This window comes from Capsella rubella, unplaced genomic scaffold, assembly GCF_000375325.1.
Source record: "Capsella rubella cultivar Monte Gargano unplaced genomic scaffold, Caprub1_0 scaffold_8, whole genome shotgun sequence".
Taxonomy (NCBI): domain Eukaryota; kingdom Viridiplantae; phylum Streptophyta; class Magnoliopsida; order Brassicales; family Brassicaceae; genus Capsella; species Capsella rubella.
The window spans coordinates 7,375,122-7,393,435 of NW_006238916.1; the positions used below are offsets into that span (position 1 = coordinate 7,375,122).

General features: G+C 30.6%; 5 protein-coding genes and 1 long non-coding RNA gene across 8 annotated transcripts; 5 read left to right on the plus strand and 1 right to left on the minus strand.

Moving 5' to 3' along the window:
* The first annotated feature begins 811 nt into the window (after positions 1-811).
* LOC111828952 lies at positions 812-1,418 on the plus strand. The gene is made up of 3 exons (XR_002832598.1): positions 812-919; positions 1,036-1,117; positions 1,235-1,418. It is a non-coding gene; the product is annotated as an uncharacterized LOC111828952 (long non-coding RNA).
* A 3,002-nt stretch (positions 1,419-4,420) lies between these two features.
* LOC17875029 (protein REVEILLE 6) lies at positions 4,421-7,183 on the minus strand. Of its 3 annotated transcripts, none has more exons than XM_023783876.1 (8): positions 6,772-7,183; positions 6,169-6,226; positions 5,731-5,854; positions 5,468-5,635; positions 5,250-5,354; positions 5,060-5,169; positions 4,885-4,944; positions 4,421-4,781 (listed from the first exon to the last, which is right to left on the minus strand). In XM_023783876.1, exons 1-8 carry the CDS (start codon positions 7,044-7,046, stop codon positions 4,686-4,688), a joined length of 996 nt encoding a protein of 331 aa, XP_023639644.1. In that variant the 5' UTR covers positions 7,047-7,183; the 3' UTR covers positions 4,421-4,685. The 3 variants fall into 3 exon arrangements, with proteins under 3 accessions (XP_023639644.1, XP_023639638.1, XP_006280712.2); XM_023783870.1 differs by having other exon boundaries at positions 5,250-5,360; positions 6,772-7,182; XM_006280650.2 differs by having other exon boundaries at positions 5,250-5,357; positions 6,772-7,181.
* A 1,009-nt stretch (positions 7,184-8,192) lies between these two features.
* LOC17876540 (heavy metal-associated isoprenylated plant protein 10) lies at positions 8,193-8,859 on the plus strand. The gene is given in 4 exon segments (XM_023777621.1): positions 8,193-8,198; positions 8,295-8,373; positions 8,513-8,617; positions 8,620-8,859. Coding segments are annotated over 4 exon segments (330 nt in total). The 3' UTR covers positions 8,760-8,859.
* Positions 8,860-10,681: 1,822 nt separating this feature from the next.
* LOC17876148 lies at positions 10,682-11,730 on the plus strand. Its single transcript, XM_023777622.1, has 4 exons — positions 10,682-10,757; positions 10,864-11,057; positions 11,177-11,255; positions 11,369-11,730. Exons 1-4 carry the CDS (start codon positions 10,697-10,699, stop codon positions 11,728-11,730), a joined length of 696 nt encoding a protein of 231 aa, XP_023633390.1. The 5' UTR covers positions 10,682-10,696.
* A 1,150-nt stretch (positions 11,731-12,880) lies between these two features.
* Positions 12,881-14,303, plus strand: LOC111829012. Its single transcript, XM_023777623.1, has 5 exons — positions 12,881-12,886; positions 13,038-13,119; positions 13,234-13,427; positions 13,556-13,634; positions 13,771-14,303. The coding sequence occupies exons 1-5, from the start codon at positions 12,881-12,883 to the stop codon at positions 14,301-14,303; spliced, it is 894 nt and encodes a 297-aa protein (XP_023633391.1).
* Positions 14,304-15,484: 1,181 nt separating this feature from the next.
* LOC17876778 lies at positions 15,485-17,212 on the plus strand. Its single transcript, XM_006281167.2, has 5 exons — positions 15,485-15,554; positions 15,751-15,832; positions 16,295-16,458; positions 16,587-16,653; positions 16,769-17,212. The coding sequence occupies exons 1-5, from the start codon at positions 15,549-15,551 to the stop codon at positions 16,936-16,938; spliced, it is 489 nt and encodes a 162-aa protein (XP_006281229.1). The 5' UTR covers positions 15,485-15,548; the 3' UTR covers positions 16,939-17,212.
* The last annotated feature ends 1,102 nt before the right edge of the window (positions 17,213-18,314 follow it).

Below are 18,314 nucleotides of genomic sequence, written 5' to 3' on the forward strand. Positions count from 1 at the left end.
GTATTAGCATGCTTGATATATACATATTGGACTTTTAATCTTCTTCTATTCTTACATATATTCATTGTTAAATAATTTGTAGAAATTTATTAATTTATTTTTCTATATTAAATAAAAAAAATCGAGGGATAAATGCATTTTTCCTAGATATATTATGATTTTGAGAGATGATGGAATATCTTAGAAAATTAATTGTTATATTACCATGTTTATATAATAAATACTATATTTTTTTTGCAAAAGAAAAATCTTTAACAATAGTACATAATTAAAGTAATTGTGTCTTTTTTGAAGAAATTGTATTTTTTTGGTGAGAAAAAATTAAAAGTTTACTTGCTTATATAGATGTAAGGATATACAATCATTTTTCTTGTAGGATTAATAATTGGTTGTATAATTTCCTTAATTATTGTGTTATATTAATTGATCATGTAATTTCCTTAAACCCTTTTATTACCTTTTGTTGTAAAATTCGTTACTTTTTTTTAACACAAAAATTAGTTACTTATAATTTATTTTTTCTACATATTGCAGAATCTCTAATCAATAATTTTGACAAGTGTCACGGTCACATTAGTTGAACCAAATTTTATATAATCATATATCACCTTATTAAATTATTTCAGAAATTTATTAATTTATTTTCTTTATATTAAAGCAAACAATCTTTGAGAGATAAATGTTCTTTATTGATCAAAGATATGTTATGATTTTGGAACACTATGAGTCTATGACATATGTTGGATGCTTAATTATTATATTAGCATGTGTTTCACTTTAATGGATTATTTCCAAATATAAAAGAGCCATTCTTAGTGGTATATATATAGAGGTTTATGAGCATTGTTTGTAATCATATTCTTCTCCATCATCTTCTCTTCTAAGTTTTACTTCCGAATATTCTAGTTTTTGAATAATGGTTTGTTATTTTTCTTAGTAAGCATATGAAAAAAATATATGTCCTTATGTCAAACTTCCTTATGTCATTATATATTAATTTCACACAAGCTCAAGTTTTATTTCATATTTTTGTAGTCAAAGACGACTGTATTCAAGTATGCCAAGTGTCCCGAAAAAGAATGGCGGAAAGGATTCCGATGTGCGGCTAGTTTTCCAGGTACACCTACCTAAACACCCACTCAACGATTAAACTGAAATTAATCGTTGCAGATAATTTATTAAAACTTACACATTTAGAACAATGTGAATGATTGTCATCTTTTTTTTTTGTTAGGGGTTAATACTATAAGTTGTCATGTGCCAAACATGTTTGGAATAAAAGGAGAAATTGATGAAGAAAAACTACTGATCGAATTGTCAAAAATTCTTAAATCTGTCGAAATCATTGACCATTCAAAATATCCCAAGGATCATTTTTTTCTTCCTATCTGTAAATAGTTTAGGATAATAGTATAAAATAAAGTCGTTTACAAAAAAAATATATATATATAGTATAAAATAAAGTATAATAATGGGATTTATTTAAAAGGAAAAACAAAATATTGGGGTTTATTTTTGTTTTCTTATTTTGTAAACAAGTTTGGACTTCTTCATATACTTTGCTAATATATGTGCTCATCAATATTGTTTTGCGAATTGTCCGCAGTCAAAAGAGATTGATACATGCTCAAACAAAATTGAGAGAATATGAATGGTATATAACTAATGATAGTATAGTCCACTGTACATAACTAATGATAGTATAGTCCACTGTACATACAACATCCTTAATTCAAGAGACTTATACATATAGTATATAACTTTTTATCGTTTTTAAATTTATTAATTATTACAAATTATAAAAATTATTACAAAGATAATCTACTATGGACAGTTCCTTACGATCCTATTAGATTCACTATTAACAACACTATTATTATACAGTACTTTATTGAACCAAGAAAGCTTCTACTATATATATATCGTTCATATCAATACAATATTTGTAAAAGGAGATGCTCTCCAGGCTTGACACCTCAGCATTATAAACTAATATGCGAGTGATACCTCGTTAAAATCATCATCCAACAAAAACATTTCGATTAATGCACATCGTCGTTATTAAGACTTGCACTCAACAAGTTCAAACGTTTTTACAAAACAAGAAAAGAAAAATAAACTCCATTATTTTATTTGTGATAACAAATTTTAAAATAGAAGCTTAAGTTTTTAAAACGTAATTTTTAACAAATTTTAAAATGAACATCTGATGAAGTTTTTGTGAGATCATGGTTTGCACAAAGGTTTAGGTGAATTGATTTGGTCATTTATGTTATCAAAGTATATTATCTTTTCGGTTAAGTATCCTGAGAGAACTTCACGATTCTCACGATTAAGCGTATTTAAACTGTAGTAGTCTCAGGATAGATGACTTTCGGAGAAATTATTGTCGGAACTGTGTGAGTGAAGACAAAGCACAAGGAAAGAGCATGTGATGATTTTTAGGATCGTTAAATAAGTTTTTAAAGTCTCTCAGATATAAAAAGCTGGTCGTCATATATGAATGGGCACATGAACCTAGTGAGAGGACGCAAAGCTCATTAAAAAAGTAGGTCTATAGATTATGAGTGAACATGAAGCCCACTGGAAGAAATGATGGCATTGGCATTACAGTTTTCGCTTCCTAGATTTTTATTAATGATACCCATATTTATTAAATTTAAAAGAAATGACACATGTCATAAGAAAAGATGTCATGTATCAACCTCTTAAGATCATGAGTTTGGAGAAAATAGATTTTATTATTTATATAATTTTTTAAAAGTTATATTTTGTTAACTTTTTGGCGAACATTAATATTATTAACTCTATTAACTATGAAAATTTATCATTATTATTTGTGATATTGTTATAAGATTATTTAATACAATTTATCCAAATTTTAATACAATATTAATAAAACTTATATTATAAAATACTACATTTGTTTTCTTCCTTTTCTACAGATATTGCATTTTTAATTAATTTTCAGAAATATTAATATATTTGCTCTGTATTTAACCAAAAAACATGGAGGGGTATTTATTTGTCAAAGTTATTATTTTTTGTCACCTTTTGTCAAAGATATGTTATGATATATGTCCAAGACTTAATTATCAGCATGTCTTATATATAAATATTATATATTTTACTTCTTTTTCTTACAAATATTACCTTGTTAAATAATTTTCAGAAATTTATTATTTGATTTGCTCTATATTAAAGCAAACAATCTTTGAGAGATCAATGTATATTACTTTTTTGTCAAAGAAATGCTATGATTTTGGGACCTTAATGACATATTTTGGATGCTCAATAATTATATTACCATGTGTTTCACTTTGATGGATTATTCCAAAAAGTAAAAATCCACTTTTTAGTGATATATATAGGTTAATGAGCATAGTTTGTAATCACATTCTTCTCCATAATCTTCTCTTCTAAGTTCTACTTCCAAATCTTCTAGTTTTTCGAAAAATGGTTTGCTTTTTTTTTCTTAGTAAATCTACTGAACAAAAACTAACATTCGTAAGCCATTATTTAATGAATTCACTAAAGCTATAGTTTTATTTCATTTGTTTGTAGTCAAAGATGATTGTATTCAAGTATGCCGATTGTTCCCAAAAAAAATGGGGGAAAGCATACGTATGTGTCTCTTGTTTTCCAGGTACACCTACTATACGTACACACTCACCCAACGATTATATTGTACTAAATTAAACCAAATTTTTTTTTGCTAAGAAATTAAACAAAATTGTTGTGGATAAAACATAAATTGATTGTAAATAAATTATTTAATCTTACAAATTTTGAATGGTTGTCATCTTTTTATTGTTAGGCGTCGATAGGTCAAGTAATCTTCGTGCGCGAAACATGTTTGCTGTGAAGGGAGACAATATTGATGAAGAAACACTACTGAACAAATTGAAGAAGATCCTTAAATCTGTCGAAATAATTGATAATCCGGGACCCGAAAGTAATTATTTTCTTCCAGAATGGGTTCTACAATATAACGGGGTAGAATAAAATAAAATAAAATAAATAATGGTGTTAATAATAAAATAATAAAATAATGAAATTCTTTTCTGTAAGATAAAAAAAGTAATGATAAAATGGTGTCTATTTATGTTTAGGTATTTTGTCGAAAAGTTTGGACTTGAGTGCAAGTAAAATATATATATATATATATATAAACTATATTAACATTCTTATAATCCTTTTGTTCAAAAAGATGTTCCTTAGATTGGATACATATTTTCTTATTAGTATTCGTTTTCTTGGTCGATGTATGTCTAAATTTTGGAAATATCTCAGAAGACAGAATGAAGAGAAAAATTAAGTGTACATTGGCAAAATTTGTGTTCATCCATATTGTTTGGCAAATGGTCACATGCAAAAGAGACTGAAACATGCTTTTGAGTAAACAAAAGCGCAAATAAAATTGAGAGAAGACATAGTGGTTGGTATATAACTTATGATAATACAACTGTACATACACCATCCTTTAATTCAAAACACGTATATATTTATAACAAGAACAAAAAAAAGAAACTAAACCCGCTCGACGATCTCAGCTTCATCTTCTTCATATGTACAACAAAACTACAAACAAAAGACTCACAACAGAATCTGTATTCCATTATAGCCATCTGGTTTTTGGCTCACCCTTGGACACTTGATAATTCTCCTTTTTCTATGTTTAAACTTCAAGTAGAGATTTCAGGTGGGTCTTTGTTTAAGGTTTTATTCACTCCACCAGTTGCTCTCTCAGAGCTGATATCATAAGACGAAAGAAGCCGTCTCTGTTGTTTCCAAATCAACAAAAGTTTTGAGGTTAAGTTCTGGATTAGGAGGATCTAGAGTTACAATAAGTGCCTTTGGAGTTTGTGAAAGAAAGATACTTACATGATCCTCAAAATCAGGGCTAGACAAGTTGATGGATAGATTTCTCATCAACAGTAGCACCTGCTTGGTGGGAGCAAGCAAAAGAAAAACAAATGATTAGTTTAACCATTTGTTCCATTGGACCGACATGGTTTCAATTAATATTAACGTAAAACTGAAAAGACAAGAATCGTACTGTCTCCACATCTATGGGGTCCATCTTCTTCAGTTTTTGCAGATGGTTACTTGCATATGGGTCAAAAACACTACCAATAAAGCTGTATACTTGGGCAAAGTCCGGTAAAACTGAAACAAAGAAGAAGGAACTGTTTAGTAAAAATGGCAAATGTGGTTCAAACAAAAAGACAAAAACAGGTGACAATTACCTCTTAATGAATGGCCAGCATTTCCCTGGTCACTTGTGTCCCTGTTGGATCGTGGTCTTGGAGTATTTTCAGAACTACTAGAAGAGTTGTTATTCGCTCCTGTTCCTGCTGCTTCCATCAGAATATAGGAGAACAATATGTGTCATTTAGTAAAACTTCAAAAAGAGATTATATTAGAATGATAGTAATTGCATAATGCTTGTAAGGGAGAAAAGAACCTTTTGCGAGGGGCGTGAAGCTAATTGTTTGCGCATTATTTGTCCATGGAGCCGCAGCAGCAGTGGTTGGAGAAGTCATCAGCATTGAAGAAGACTCGGGTCTAAACATAAAACTTGGGTCATTTGGTTCAGATGTTGACTTGAATGACCCTGGTACTTGAAGTTGCACTGCACATTGCCATAAAAAAAATGCATCAATATAGTTTTTCAACAAGTAAACAAAATTACAACTTCAAAGTTTCTTTACAGTAGTTATTAAGTACCATTCTTGTGGGCTTTCTGAGGATATGGATGAGCAGCTTTCCTTTTAGGTCGAGGAGGAGGGAGATGTTCACCCGTCCCACTCTTTTGTACCTTAAGAAAATACTTCTGAGCATGACTTCGTATCTGCGGTATTAAAGGAATTCATATAAGTAGCCATAATAGAGCTCAGCAAGCTCAGGTTTCTAATGCGAAAATACCTAATGGATAACATTTCATTAAATCTCATGGTGACCAACGACAAAAGCATGTGATGCTATTACTCCTAACAGTTCAGAGACAATAAAGTTGTTTCAAAAGAACACTTTGTGGAGATCTCAAATGAGAAGAAACAACCTCAATCCAAAGTAACACTGAGGGCCCAAAAGAAAGATGACCGAATCAAACAACTAGAGTAGGCGAAAAGCAAAGTAAATCCGAGGATATTTCTTCTTTGTTACCTGAATCACTGTCTTTGAACCAATAAAGGCTTCAATCTTCTTCCAGTCTCTATCAAACCTACAATGATAAAACACAAGCACAAGAGTTATTAAATCAACCACCAAACAACCTTAATATATGATGCGTCTAATCCTCCTCTAAGACTATACGCATTACAATTCACAGGGGAGTGAGCAATTAAGCATTACATACTATTGTTACAAGAAATTCTCGCCTGTTTCGTAGATCACTATCAACGATCATACACAGTTTAGGACATTTCAGCTCAATGCTTAACAAATTCTTAATCATCCAATAAAATGTGAATACATAGACAAATCCATCTGCCTTAATCCAACTCTTAGTTCCAATTCCAAGTCCCAAGAAAAATCTAATTCCACTACTCAGCACAGTACATTCAGAAAAAACTCACATGAAAAATTTACCATAATCCCAATTTGAAACTCAACGAATGTTCAGAGGATTCAAAAAAGTCCACCACAAACCCTAATTAACCAAAATTGAAGCTAATCGAATCAAACCTCCAAAATGGTTAGGAGATTTAAGCCATTAATAGAGAAATGGCAAACTCAAAAAATGATTTTAGAAAAAAAAAAACTCACAATTGAAGAGCTTCGAGGAATTTATCATGCTCAGGCTCAGTCCAGCTCTCTCTAGACTTAGTAATAGTATAAGGCTTCCTAATCTTCTTACTCAAATCCTCAGAAGAAGAAGAAACAGTCGCCGTCGCATCAGCCACAGCCACGGCGGTAGAAGAAGTCGTTGGCGAAGAAGAAGAAGAAACGGCTGCCGTAAAAGAAGGTCCAAGACCCGGAACAGTCATACCTGTCGGATCCAAGAAATATCCGTCAGAAGGATTCGGATTTCTAGAGACCATGAAATACAAAAATCTCAGGAGAATTTTTTGGGGATTTGCTCTTTTTTTTTTTTTTTGTTGTTGTTGCTCTGTTTGGTTTTAACGCTGTGCCGTAGCGTAGAGAGATGAGATGAAAAATGTGGCTTATGAGAGAAGAAGACTGCAGCAGAGATTTATTTAAGAGATATATATATATATATAGACTATATATTATATATTATAAGCTATAGTTTTATGTGTGTATATGCGCATTTGTGTTTTCTCGATGGAACTCTTGTGAAGGTCGGCAAATTAGCCTTGTGACCTAATATAACGTGCCACGTATTTGAAACTTTATTATAAAGTTTTTTTCCATTTATGTTTTGTATCCGTTTATACCAAAAAAGGATCTTAAAAAAAAAGAGTAGAATTCAACCAAAAGAAGAACTATAAATTGATTGCTACTAAATAGCCTAATACAACCTTGGTTTGTCTAATAAATTACCCAAATTTTATGTAATTGTCGAGCCTTTAAACTAATGGGCAAATGGGCATTATAGCCCATTATGAAACATCAAATTGTATGTCCAAGTTGGCTTTTAGTGTGTTGTTTTTTCAAGTGATGATGGTTTAAGATTGGTTTCTATTGCATATATAACATCTTACTTAACCTCAACAAACAAACAAAAAATGAGTCACAAAAACATCTTCACAAGATTGTTGGTGCATGGTGGTAGTGCTAGTGTGCTACGTTCTTCATACAGTATTGTTTATGATAATGATTATGGCATTGAAAACTTCTACCTTATCTGTTATGTAAATGAAAACTTCCAATAGTTCGGTTTTAATTCATGATATATAGGCTAACGCATGCAACTATGCAATACTAAAATATATGAAACTGGTTCAAGCAGCCACCCATTCTAACACTCTATTATATAAAAGAGACTCAAAATTATTTTATTGATCTTGAGTTAAGCGTACCAAATTAACTATTATAAGTTTCTACCTTCGATTCCTTGACTTACTCGTTTCAATATTCCCGAGCTCAAGACAAAACATATCATACGTGTATATATATATACACAGAGAAGCAAAAGTTTCTGATCAAGCTAAGAGGAATTGATTTCATATTCATATACATAATCTCTCTTCAATCATCAAAGTCGTCTAATAAGTTATCCGAAAATGCCGGTACGCCTTTTCTCTATTTGTTCTTGAAATTTCCAAAATAGTTTTTAAGAAAATATCCATATATACAAGGAGCTTGAAATTTTAAAATCTTTGCAGGAGAAAGTTGTATTCAAGTTGGAAGTTTTTGAGGAAAGAATCAGACGGAGAGCTATGAAAGTTGTATGTGACTTCCCAGGTATATCAATATGTACAAATCAATGTGTTTATAGATATTAAGCTATGATGGCAAGATCAAATCTGGTTTATATACAAATATAAGTGATTTTTATAATCTATTTTAAGGCTAGCTAAGCAATAGTGTTTGTTGTTTTTAGGCGTTACTTTGATAGACGTGAAGGAAAAAGGTAAACTAAAGGTGACCGGAGAGTTTGATAAGTTTGAAATGACGAAGAAACTGAGGAAGGTATACGAATATGTTGACATATCGCGGTTCCGGATGGAGAACCGGTTAAAATTCAGAAAGTGGTTAAAAAGCCTGAACCGAAAGTGGTTAAAAAGCCTGAACCGAAACTGAAGAAAGCACCATCTTACCGCGGTTGGAATTTGGGTTTCTTTAAGTAAATTGATTTGAAGTTGTGATCGGGTTTGATGACCATGATGGACTACTACTGTATTCTACTGATATTTCGTCTCATTTTCTGAAACAAAATGGTTTGTCCATCATTTTGTAATAATCATGTTGTAATAACATCATTTTGTAATCATTCATATTGGTATTCTACAATAACCATAAGTTTTGGCCATCGAATATTGACAACAACAAAAACAAATTATAAGTTAGTTAAGTGATAGAGTCTCATTGATCACTTCTGATCATAAGCAATTTAGATTCTCAAATCATGGCCAACCCCAAGTGCTAAACGTTTCTACTAATTAAAATTACATTTCCGTTCCACATGTGTCATTAAATCTTCAACGTATTAGTACTAGTTAATTAAGAAATTTAGGATGGAATTGTGATTGTTATTTTTATGAATACTAATTGATATTCGTTGCAAATATTGTTACATGTTGAAAAAAATTGTAAGTATAAGTTTTATTAGGTTAAGAAAAGTATCTGGATGTTTTGCAAGTGTAAGAACCCCTTTTCAAAAAGGCATGTTTCGAAGATATCCAAAGTGTTGAAAAAGTTAGTCAATCTTTGATAAACATATTGTTTTTATCATTCAACTTCGTTCCAAGATAACCACATCGAATTAGTTTATAGTATATCGTCAATCATCTAACAAATTGAACTCATCATTGAGTCTTCGTATTAGTATATCACAAGTGCTTCTTTTTAATAGATTTTCTTTATTTCTGCCATATGCAATAAAAATTGATTAATCCTCTTGCATAAGTTTAATATATTCGAAAAATTTCTCTCCTTTTTTTTTTAGTGTTAGTAAACGAAAGAGTCCATGTCCGAAGACCATAATTGTTTGCTGGTGGACCGAACATTATATGTGTGAAGACCAATATGGGATTGATGAGCTCCAAGAATGAATATTTAAAATCTTCTAAATGTATTAAAGATTCACTTAATAAACAAAGGAATTAGGCATTAATTTTTTCGTTCATAAATTTAATAGAAAAAAATAATATAAAAATAAACTTTATGTTTTGATTATTTCTATATTATGTATTTTTGAATGTTTTACGTAATTTTAATTTTTGAAAAAAAAATTATAATATAGAAAAATATTATAAATTTGTTCATTTTATTATGACAGACTTAATATATGTGTGACAGACTTTTCTATTAATTGCTATTTTTTAGATTTAGGTTTTTTGGACTTTTTACATAAATATTGTGTCATTCTAGTAATGACCAAAAACAGAGGGTTAATTCAGTTATTTTTGGCCAAATTTGTGTCAAACTAGTTAAATTTCACTTAATTTTTCTCTCTCCTTTTCTTCCTAGCTTCGAAGAAATTGAAATTTTGGAACTTGGAAGCTAAGAAAAAGATTCTTATATTATAGAGTTAACGAAAAAAAAATAAAGAAGCTATATAACACGGTATTAGTTGAAGCCACTAGATCACCTTTTTTATAATAACATTCATTTAGAAAGACTTAACTAGATTCAACTTGTTTTTATTCCATCATCTTATTATATAGAAAGACTCAAAACTGTTTGTATATATATTGGTCTTGATGTAATAACTTGACTATATTTTGTTTCATAGTTCCTATGGTTGGACCTAACTAATCATTACTATATTCACTAGTTACAATAAAAACATTGTATATATAAATAAACAGGGGAAGCAAAGGTTACTACTGTGCAAGCTGCGAGGTTTTACAATCATATTCCTTTCACTCTCCAATCCTTTTAACATCCCAAAAATTATGGTTCGTTGTTTTTTTTTTTTTTCGTCTTTTCCAAACTTTCAGATTAGTTTTGAACAATCAAATTTGAATGGTTTAATTTATTAACTACGGTAGGAATTCTAATATAGTTATTGCTTACATATACAAACGAACTGCTAAATTTACAGGAGACAGTTGAGTTCAAGATGGATGTTTCTGATGAAAGCATCAAACAGGAAGCTATGAGAGTTGTCTGGATGTTTTCAGGTACACACCGAACACAAAATCATCTATGGTGTTGTAGTATCAATGAAACCAAATAAATCGTAATCCAATCCATTTAACCTTTAAAATATATTTGTTTTGTTGCTAGGAGTTACTTTCGTAGACATCAAGGAAAAAGGTATACTAAAGGTGAAGGGGATATTTGATAAGATTGAAATGGGGAGCAAACTACAAGAGATTGATAAATCTGTTGACATAATCAATCAAATGGGTAAACCGGGGCAAAGTCGCATTCCGGGTTTAAGTACAGTCTACAGTTATCTTACTACTCCAAAAATTCAGGTTCATTTTTCATAAATTTGAAGTTAAAAAGTTTTAAGGTTCAATATCATCTACTATATGATTCCGTATAGATAGATATATTAAGACTATTATTTACATGACGAATTCATATTTTTCAGGAGATACTTTTATTCAAGTTTAAGGTTCTTGATGATATCAAGAAACGTGATGCTATGAAAGTTATCTGGGAGTTTTCAGGTACACAACCACAAAAAGCTATGGTTATTACTAAACCAATCTTTTTACATAATTTTGGTCTTTTTAGTCTTTTAAAAACAAGTATTACTTATTGCTCTTGTTGTTTTTGTTAGGAATCACTTCGGTAGAGGTCAAGGGAGATGATCAACTAGAGGTGAAGGGAGGAGAATTTAATAAAATCGCAATGTCGACGAAAGTAAAGGACATAGATGAATTCGTTAGCGTTATCATCAAGGCTGGACCAGAAGTACAAGTTGGTGGGACAAAGATCAACAATAGATTATCTTTCGATATGCCGCCTACGCATATACCTGTTCATGCGAGTGTGCCTAAGCCTGCTCCTGCGCCTACGCCTGCTCCTGCTCCTGCTCCTGCTCCTGCTCCTGTGCGTAGGATTTATGTGCCTGTTAAAACTTCAATTTGGACAAGGACAAAAAGATGCTTTCGACCATTTTCCCGGTGCCTTTGTCGATAAAATCTGTCATTGGAGTGACCGGAGATTGAAATAATTGAATTTGTTGTAATAAATATTATAAGATAGCTTATTTTACATGTCAAAACCAAAGTTAAATTCAGTGAGAAATGAAGTCTAATATATTGGCTTTGATTGTAAAGCTAATAAAACTTTTAATAATATACTAAGAAAGATCATGTATATATTAAAATTTAAATTTAAAAGTTAGGAGAACAAAACAAACGAAAAAAACCCTAAATAACAATTAACTTTGATATTTTCGTTTTGTTCACAGACGCTCAGTCTCATTACGTTCTCTACAAAAAGAATACAAAGTTACCTGAAAAGACAGAATAAGCGATATACATAGTTTCATACGGGTGAGAAACAAGACAGTGAAGTGTTGTCTCCCAAATCTTTGGTCGGGAGAAACTGAACTAAGATTTTGGGACTTTTTAGTTTTTCTCAATCCTTTTGTCCATACGATCTATATACATATATTCATTGAGTAACACAAGTATTTGCGCAAAAATATATACGAGTGCATTTTATCAGAATCGATTTATAGAACATCCTAATTACTCTTCTTTAATGTACCTTTATGCTGTTTTATTTTTCTTAGAAATCCTATTCCACCTTCCTAAAAGAAAATTTCTTCAAGTAATCCACAATATACAAAACATATATATCTATGTTTTAATATTTCTTCATTTAAAACAAAATTATCAATTATATTTCATTTCCTAGCTTCTATGAAATTGTGATGGTTCTTTCGTATATACTTTAGGTCTTGAGTTTTATATTATCGAGATAACGACAACAAAATTATTGTATAACTCGGTGTTAGTTGAAGCCACACTAAAGTAAGAGACCAGACCAGCTTCTAAAAGCATCTATTATTATTTAGAAAGACTAAACTAAACTTAACTTGTTTTTATTCTACCATGTATTATATAGAAAGACTAAAATTGTTTGTAATATTGGTCTTGATCAACAAAACTGACTTGTAATTTTCCTTGTAGTTCCCACTAGTTGAAACTAACAAAATATTATTGTATAAATATACGAGGAAGCCATGAGTTACTATCATCGTACAAGCTGCGAGGTTGCAAATAGCACTCCTTTGCGTTTATCTCTTCTTCACTCTCCAATCATTTTAACATTCTAAAAAATGGAGGTTGGTTTTTTTTTTTGTTTTTTTTTCAATTCTTAAGTATAGTTTTAAGCAATTAAAGGTTTAATATTGTCTAGACAGAAATATTTGTATGTATGTATATATCTGATAGAGTAATATATTTGCTTCTACAATGAAATGCTAATTCTTGCAGGGGGAGACAGTTGAATTCAAGATGGATGTTTCTGATGAAAGCATCAAAAGGGAAGCTATGAGAGTTGTCTGGATGGATTCAGGTACACACACACACCAACACAAATCTATGGTTGTATAGTATTAATGAAACCAAATAAGTAGTTTAATCTTAGTTAAGCTTGAAATATTGAAGCAATAATATTTGTTGTTATTAGGAGTTACTTTCGCAGACATCAATGAGAAAGGTAAAGTGAAGGTGAAGGGAAGATTTGATAAGATGGAAATGGGGAGAAAACTACAAAAGATTGATAGTTCTGTTGACATAATCAATCCAATGGGAAAACCGGGGCAAAGTCGTATTCCCGGTTTAAGTACAGCCTACAGTTATCTCACCACTCCAACAATGCAGGTAATCATATTATTTCTAAGAAATCAAAATTATAATGCCTCATTATTATCTAGTATCTACCCTAGGAATTATAGATTATATATTGATAGATTTATTGATTACTACTTATATGAATGCTATTTTTGCAGGAGATACTTGTATTCAAGTTTAAAGTTCTTAATTTCCACATCATACCGGATGTTATGGAAGTTATATGGGAGTTTTCAGGTACACACTATCACAAATCCATATATGGTTATGTCAAACCAAATAAATCAATGATAGTAATATATTTATGTTTACATAATTTTAAGCGGTTTAAGCTAGAGAAGAAGTAAGGCATTAAATGTATGTTTGTTGTTAGGTGTTACTTCCGTAGAGGTCAAGGGAGATGACCAAGTAGAGGTAAATGGAGGAGACTTTAATAAAATTGCAATGGCGGCGAAACTAAAGGGCATAGATGAAAATGTTAGCGTTAGCATCAAGGCTGGACCAGATGTACCGGCACCCAATTTTGGAACCTCACATGGACAAAGTACAATTTCTAAGATCAGCAATGCTCTATCATCTATCCGTTTGCCTTCCCTTGCATCTCTGCGTGTGCCACCGCCTCCGCCTCCACCTCCATCTGAGCCTATGTATGCACGTGGTCGTGGAAGAAGTTTTGACCATGATCATATTAAACCATATCAGCGGCCAATACTTGATCGTGTACGTGACTTTGTGTACAATCCAAACGCGAATAAGCCCTTGCACCATGCAGTGAACATTGGCCGGGAGCCGCGGCGACCTCAAAAGGAAAAATGCGTCCTTGAAATACCTAAACCACAGTCTGCCACTGCCGGTACCTCAAATTCGAGTACAACAATAAAAGGTACAAACACAGAACCTAGCTAGGTGTTTGTATAAACATACTTTCTCTATAGTTCATCAGATTTATTTTAATGGTTTGAGACTATACTACGGTATGTATCTGGACTAGAATGCCATATCAAGATCTTCTAAAACAAAGTTTTGTCTCAATATTTGTTGTGGTTATCACATATTGGCATATTTAAGTTTTATGCTCTTTTTGTTTATGCTAACCTTATAATATTTGTGTTCAACCCATATGATGTAGAAGGAGAAACACAAAGTTCTTGGGGAATCTCATCACTAGCTACGAGCTTAACCACTATGAATCCCTTTCAATCCAAAATACCAAACAGTCAGGTGACGACTACCTCAAAATCGAATGGAACCACGCGGAACAAATATTCAACATGAAAGTAATCTCAATCTACAACGCAATGATGTAACTTTGCTCAATGGAACTAGTATACCATGTTTTGGGACTAGAATTTCGTCTCATCTTCTAAAATAAAGTGTGTGTGTGTGTGTGTTGTCCTTTATCGTTTCTGATGTTTAACTTTTACATATTGCAATTATATTGTGTTCTTATTAACCATAAGATTTGAATCATCTAAATTGTGTGTTATTGAGATATCTTTTTTTTTTATCGGTAAGACTATACTTATTTATTGAGATAAATATTTTGTGAAATTAATAAATCAAATAAATTAAGACTAAAATTGATTAAGAAATTGATTTGTAATAACACACGCCCATTAAGTTGTAAGTAGTTGACCCAATCATTGAGTCGTCAACGTATTCCTCCCCCAAAGTGTACTAGCTAGGAGTCAACTAGTATGAATGGGTTCAACTATTTCTTCAACTAGCACCAAATATATATATTTCATTTCATAGCTTCTAAGAAATTGTGATTCGTATATCTTTTACGTATTTGACTATTGAGTTTAGTTTTTCTAATATTATCGAGAGATAACGACAAAAAGATATTGTAATAAAACGGTATATCCTTTTAAGTTCTCATCATCTAAAGTCAATAAACTACTCAACTTGTATTTGGTTGTACCAATCTATTTGTTTTTTATTTATTTTCGTATTGGTCTTGATGTACAAAATTGACTATAGATCTACTAGTGGCTGAACCTTATCATTCACTATTTTATAGATAAAATATGATTCATATATAAATACGAGGAGGCAAAGGGTTATTGACGTACAAGCTGCGAGGTTGCAAATCATATACCTCTGCGTTTATCTCTTCTTCACTCTCCATTTTTTTTAACATTCTAAAAGATGCAGGTTCGTTTTTTTTTCCTTTTAATTCTTAAGAATATGTTTTAAGCAATAAAAATTCAAAGGCTTTATATATGTTATATATCTACTGTATATCTAGAGAAACATATACAAATTAACATATATATGTACGTATGCATATATCAGATAGATCGAGTTATTGCTTGTAAACAATAATACAATGAAATGCTAATTCTTGCAGGGGGAGACAGTTAAATTCAAGATGGATGTTTCTGATCAAAACATCAAACGGGAAGCTATGAGAGTTGTCTGGATGTTTTCAGGTACACTGAACAGTAGTAATCTATATGTTTATGATTGTAATATTAACGAAACCAACTAAATCTTATTAAACCTTGAAATAATATTTATACAATACTAGGTAGGTACAAACGTAGAGAAATGTTATTAATTTTTTTATAATAATTTATGCATAAATTGTAGGTAGGATCGATTAATTAACTATCTTTATTTATATAGACAATGATATTTAATTACAATAAGATCAAGAGATGTTGTTTTTAATTTGAAGTTTATGATATTAAACTAATAAGAAAGAATTTGGTGGAAGGAATTTTGGAATGAAGTTTTTACTCATTGTGAAATGTATTAAAATATTTTTTAAAGACTAATGGTTATTCTTTTTAAATTTTTAATGAAAACATGTCATGTTTTATAAATTATTTTCTAAATTAGTAGGGATGAAGCAATTCATAATATTTTTCTGATTTATTGTTAATTATTAGGAGTTATTATGGTAGACGTCGAGGAGTTAGGTATAGTAAAGGTGAAGGGAATATTTGATAAGATTGAAATGAGGATCAAACTACAAGAGATTGATAATTCTGTTGACATAATCATTCCGGTACCGGAACACGAACACAGTTTTCTTATCCCACCAAAATTGAAGGTTTACTTTTCCATAATTTTCAGACTATTAATTATTTTTAAGAAATTAAATTCTAATGCCTCATTATATTCTACTAAATGAACATATATTAAAGTTATTACTTATTTCATGAATTGCTATATTTGTAGTTTCCTTTTAAAGCTTTGAATGTGCGCCTCATACGGGATGCTATGGAAGTTATATGGGAGTTTCCAGGTACACCAGCACAAATCCATATGGTTATACGAAAACCAAATAAATCAATAATACATATACTAGGATTAGAACATTTTAGAATTTACTTCAATGTATATATATGTTTGTTGTTTAGGGGTTACTTCGGTAGAGGTCAACAAAGATGATGTTCAACTAGAAGTGAATGATGGAGATTTTGATAAAATTGCAATGGCGGCGAAACTAAAGGACATAGATGAAAATGTTAGCGTTGGCATCAAGGCTGGACCAGATGATGTACAGACACCCGATAATGGAACCTCATGATGGGTTCATAGCCATCAAGGCTGAACCAGATGTTGAAGTGGAAGTGAGAAGGTCTGTTAGGAAACCAATGCCAAATCTTTCTAACTTCACTTTGGTTTATTATGAGTAATTATTCAATAAGGAACTACTCTTCCTTAGCTGCAGGGAAGCAGTTTCCATTTTCTTAATTTCCAGTTTTTTTTTTTTTGTTGGAGTTTGGCTCCACTTTGCTTATGTAATTTTTGCTTATTAATCAACTGAAAATAAACAAAAAATATTTAGTGTTAACGACCAATCCAATCGCTTGTTTTATCTTACAATCTCTTTTGCTTTGAGGACGTATTTATTTTTGTATTATAGAGCGCCAATTTTTGAAACCAATACCTGAAATTTCCTGAATATTCAGTTTTTAGCCCTATATTTTCTGTATCTCTACACAATATCCAAAGCTTTTTCTACACCTTCTAAAAAATTAAGGTAAGTTGTATTGTGTTTCAGATTTTTTTTTTGTGATAAAAATGGAGGGAACTATAATCAAGAGTCGATAGAAATTGAAATGAATAATCGTAGTGCTTATGGAGTTGAGCTAAGTTCAAGATCCTTAACAAAGAAGTATTACGTTTTAATTTCCAAAACCAATATAGTGTTATCTGAAAATCATAAGCGATAGTATCATGCGTAAGAAACAAAGCAGTGGAGTTGTTGTTGGTCTTAGTTTTTCTCAATTTCTTCAACTAATCCACACAATACAAATCATGTGTACATGTACACATCTGTCTTTTCTTTTTTTTGACCAAATATGTGTATACATCTTTTTTTTTTTTTTTTGGTCAAAACATGTGGATACATCTATGCTTCAATCTATCTTAAGAAAAAAAAATTTGTGACTAGTTATATATTTTTATGAAAAGTTATATATTTTCTTTCGTATATTTGTTACGTCTTGGATTCAATTTTTCTAAAAAGTTGCACAAAAAAAAAAAAAAATTCATTTTTTCTGATATTATCGACATAACGAAAATTCTTTTATATATATTTTATATAATATAACAAGGTTTTTTCTAACTTTTCACCACGTTACGACATTTGGCGCTCTCTATTGATGACATGTGTCATCTTTTATTTTTAATTAATTATTTTCATTTTTATTTTTAACTAAAACACAATATTTAACTCACACTTTAATATAAGAACGAAATTTCTCTACTCAATTTTATTCAACAAAAAATTAATAAGAATTAACTCTCACAATTGTTGATTTACTATATTTCTCTACTCAATTTTATTCAACACAAAATTAAAAAGAATTAACTCCCAAAAATGTTGATTTACTATCACATAATTAAAGTGAAAAAAGAACATAGTGTTTTATAATAAAATAAATCATATATATATAT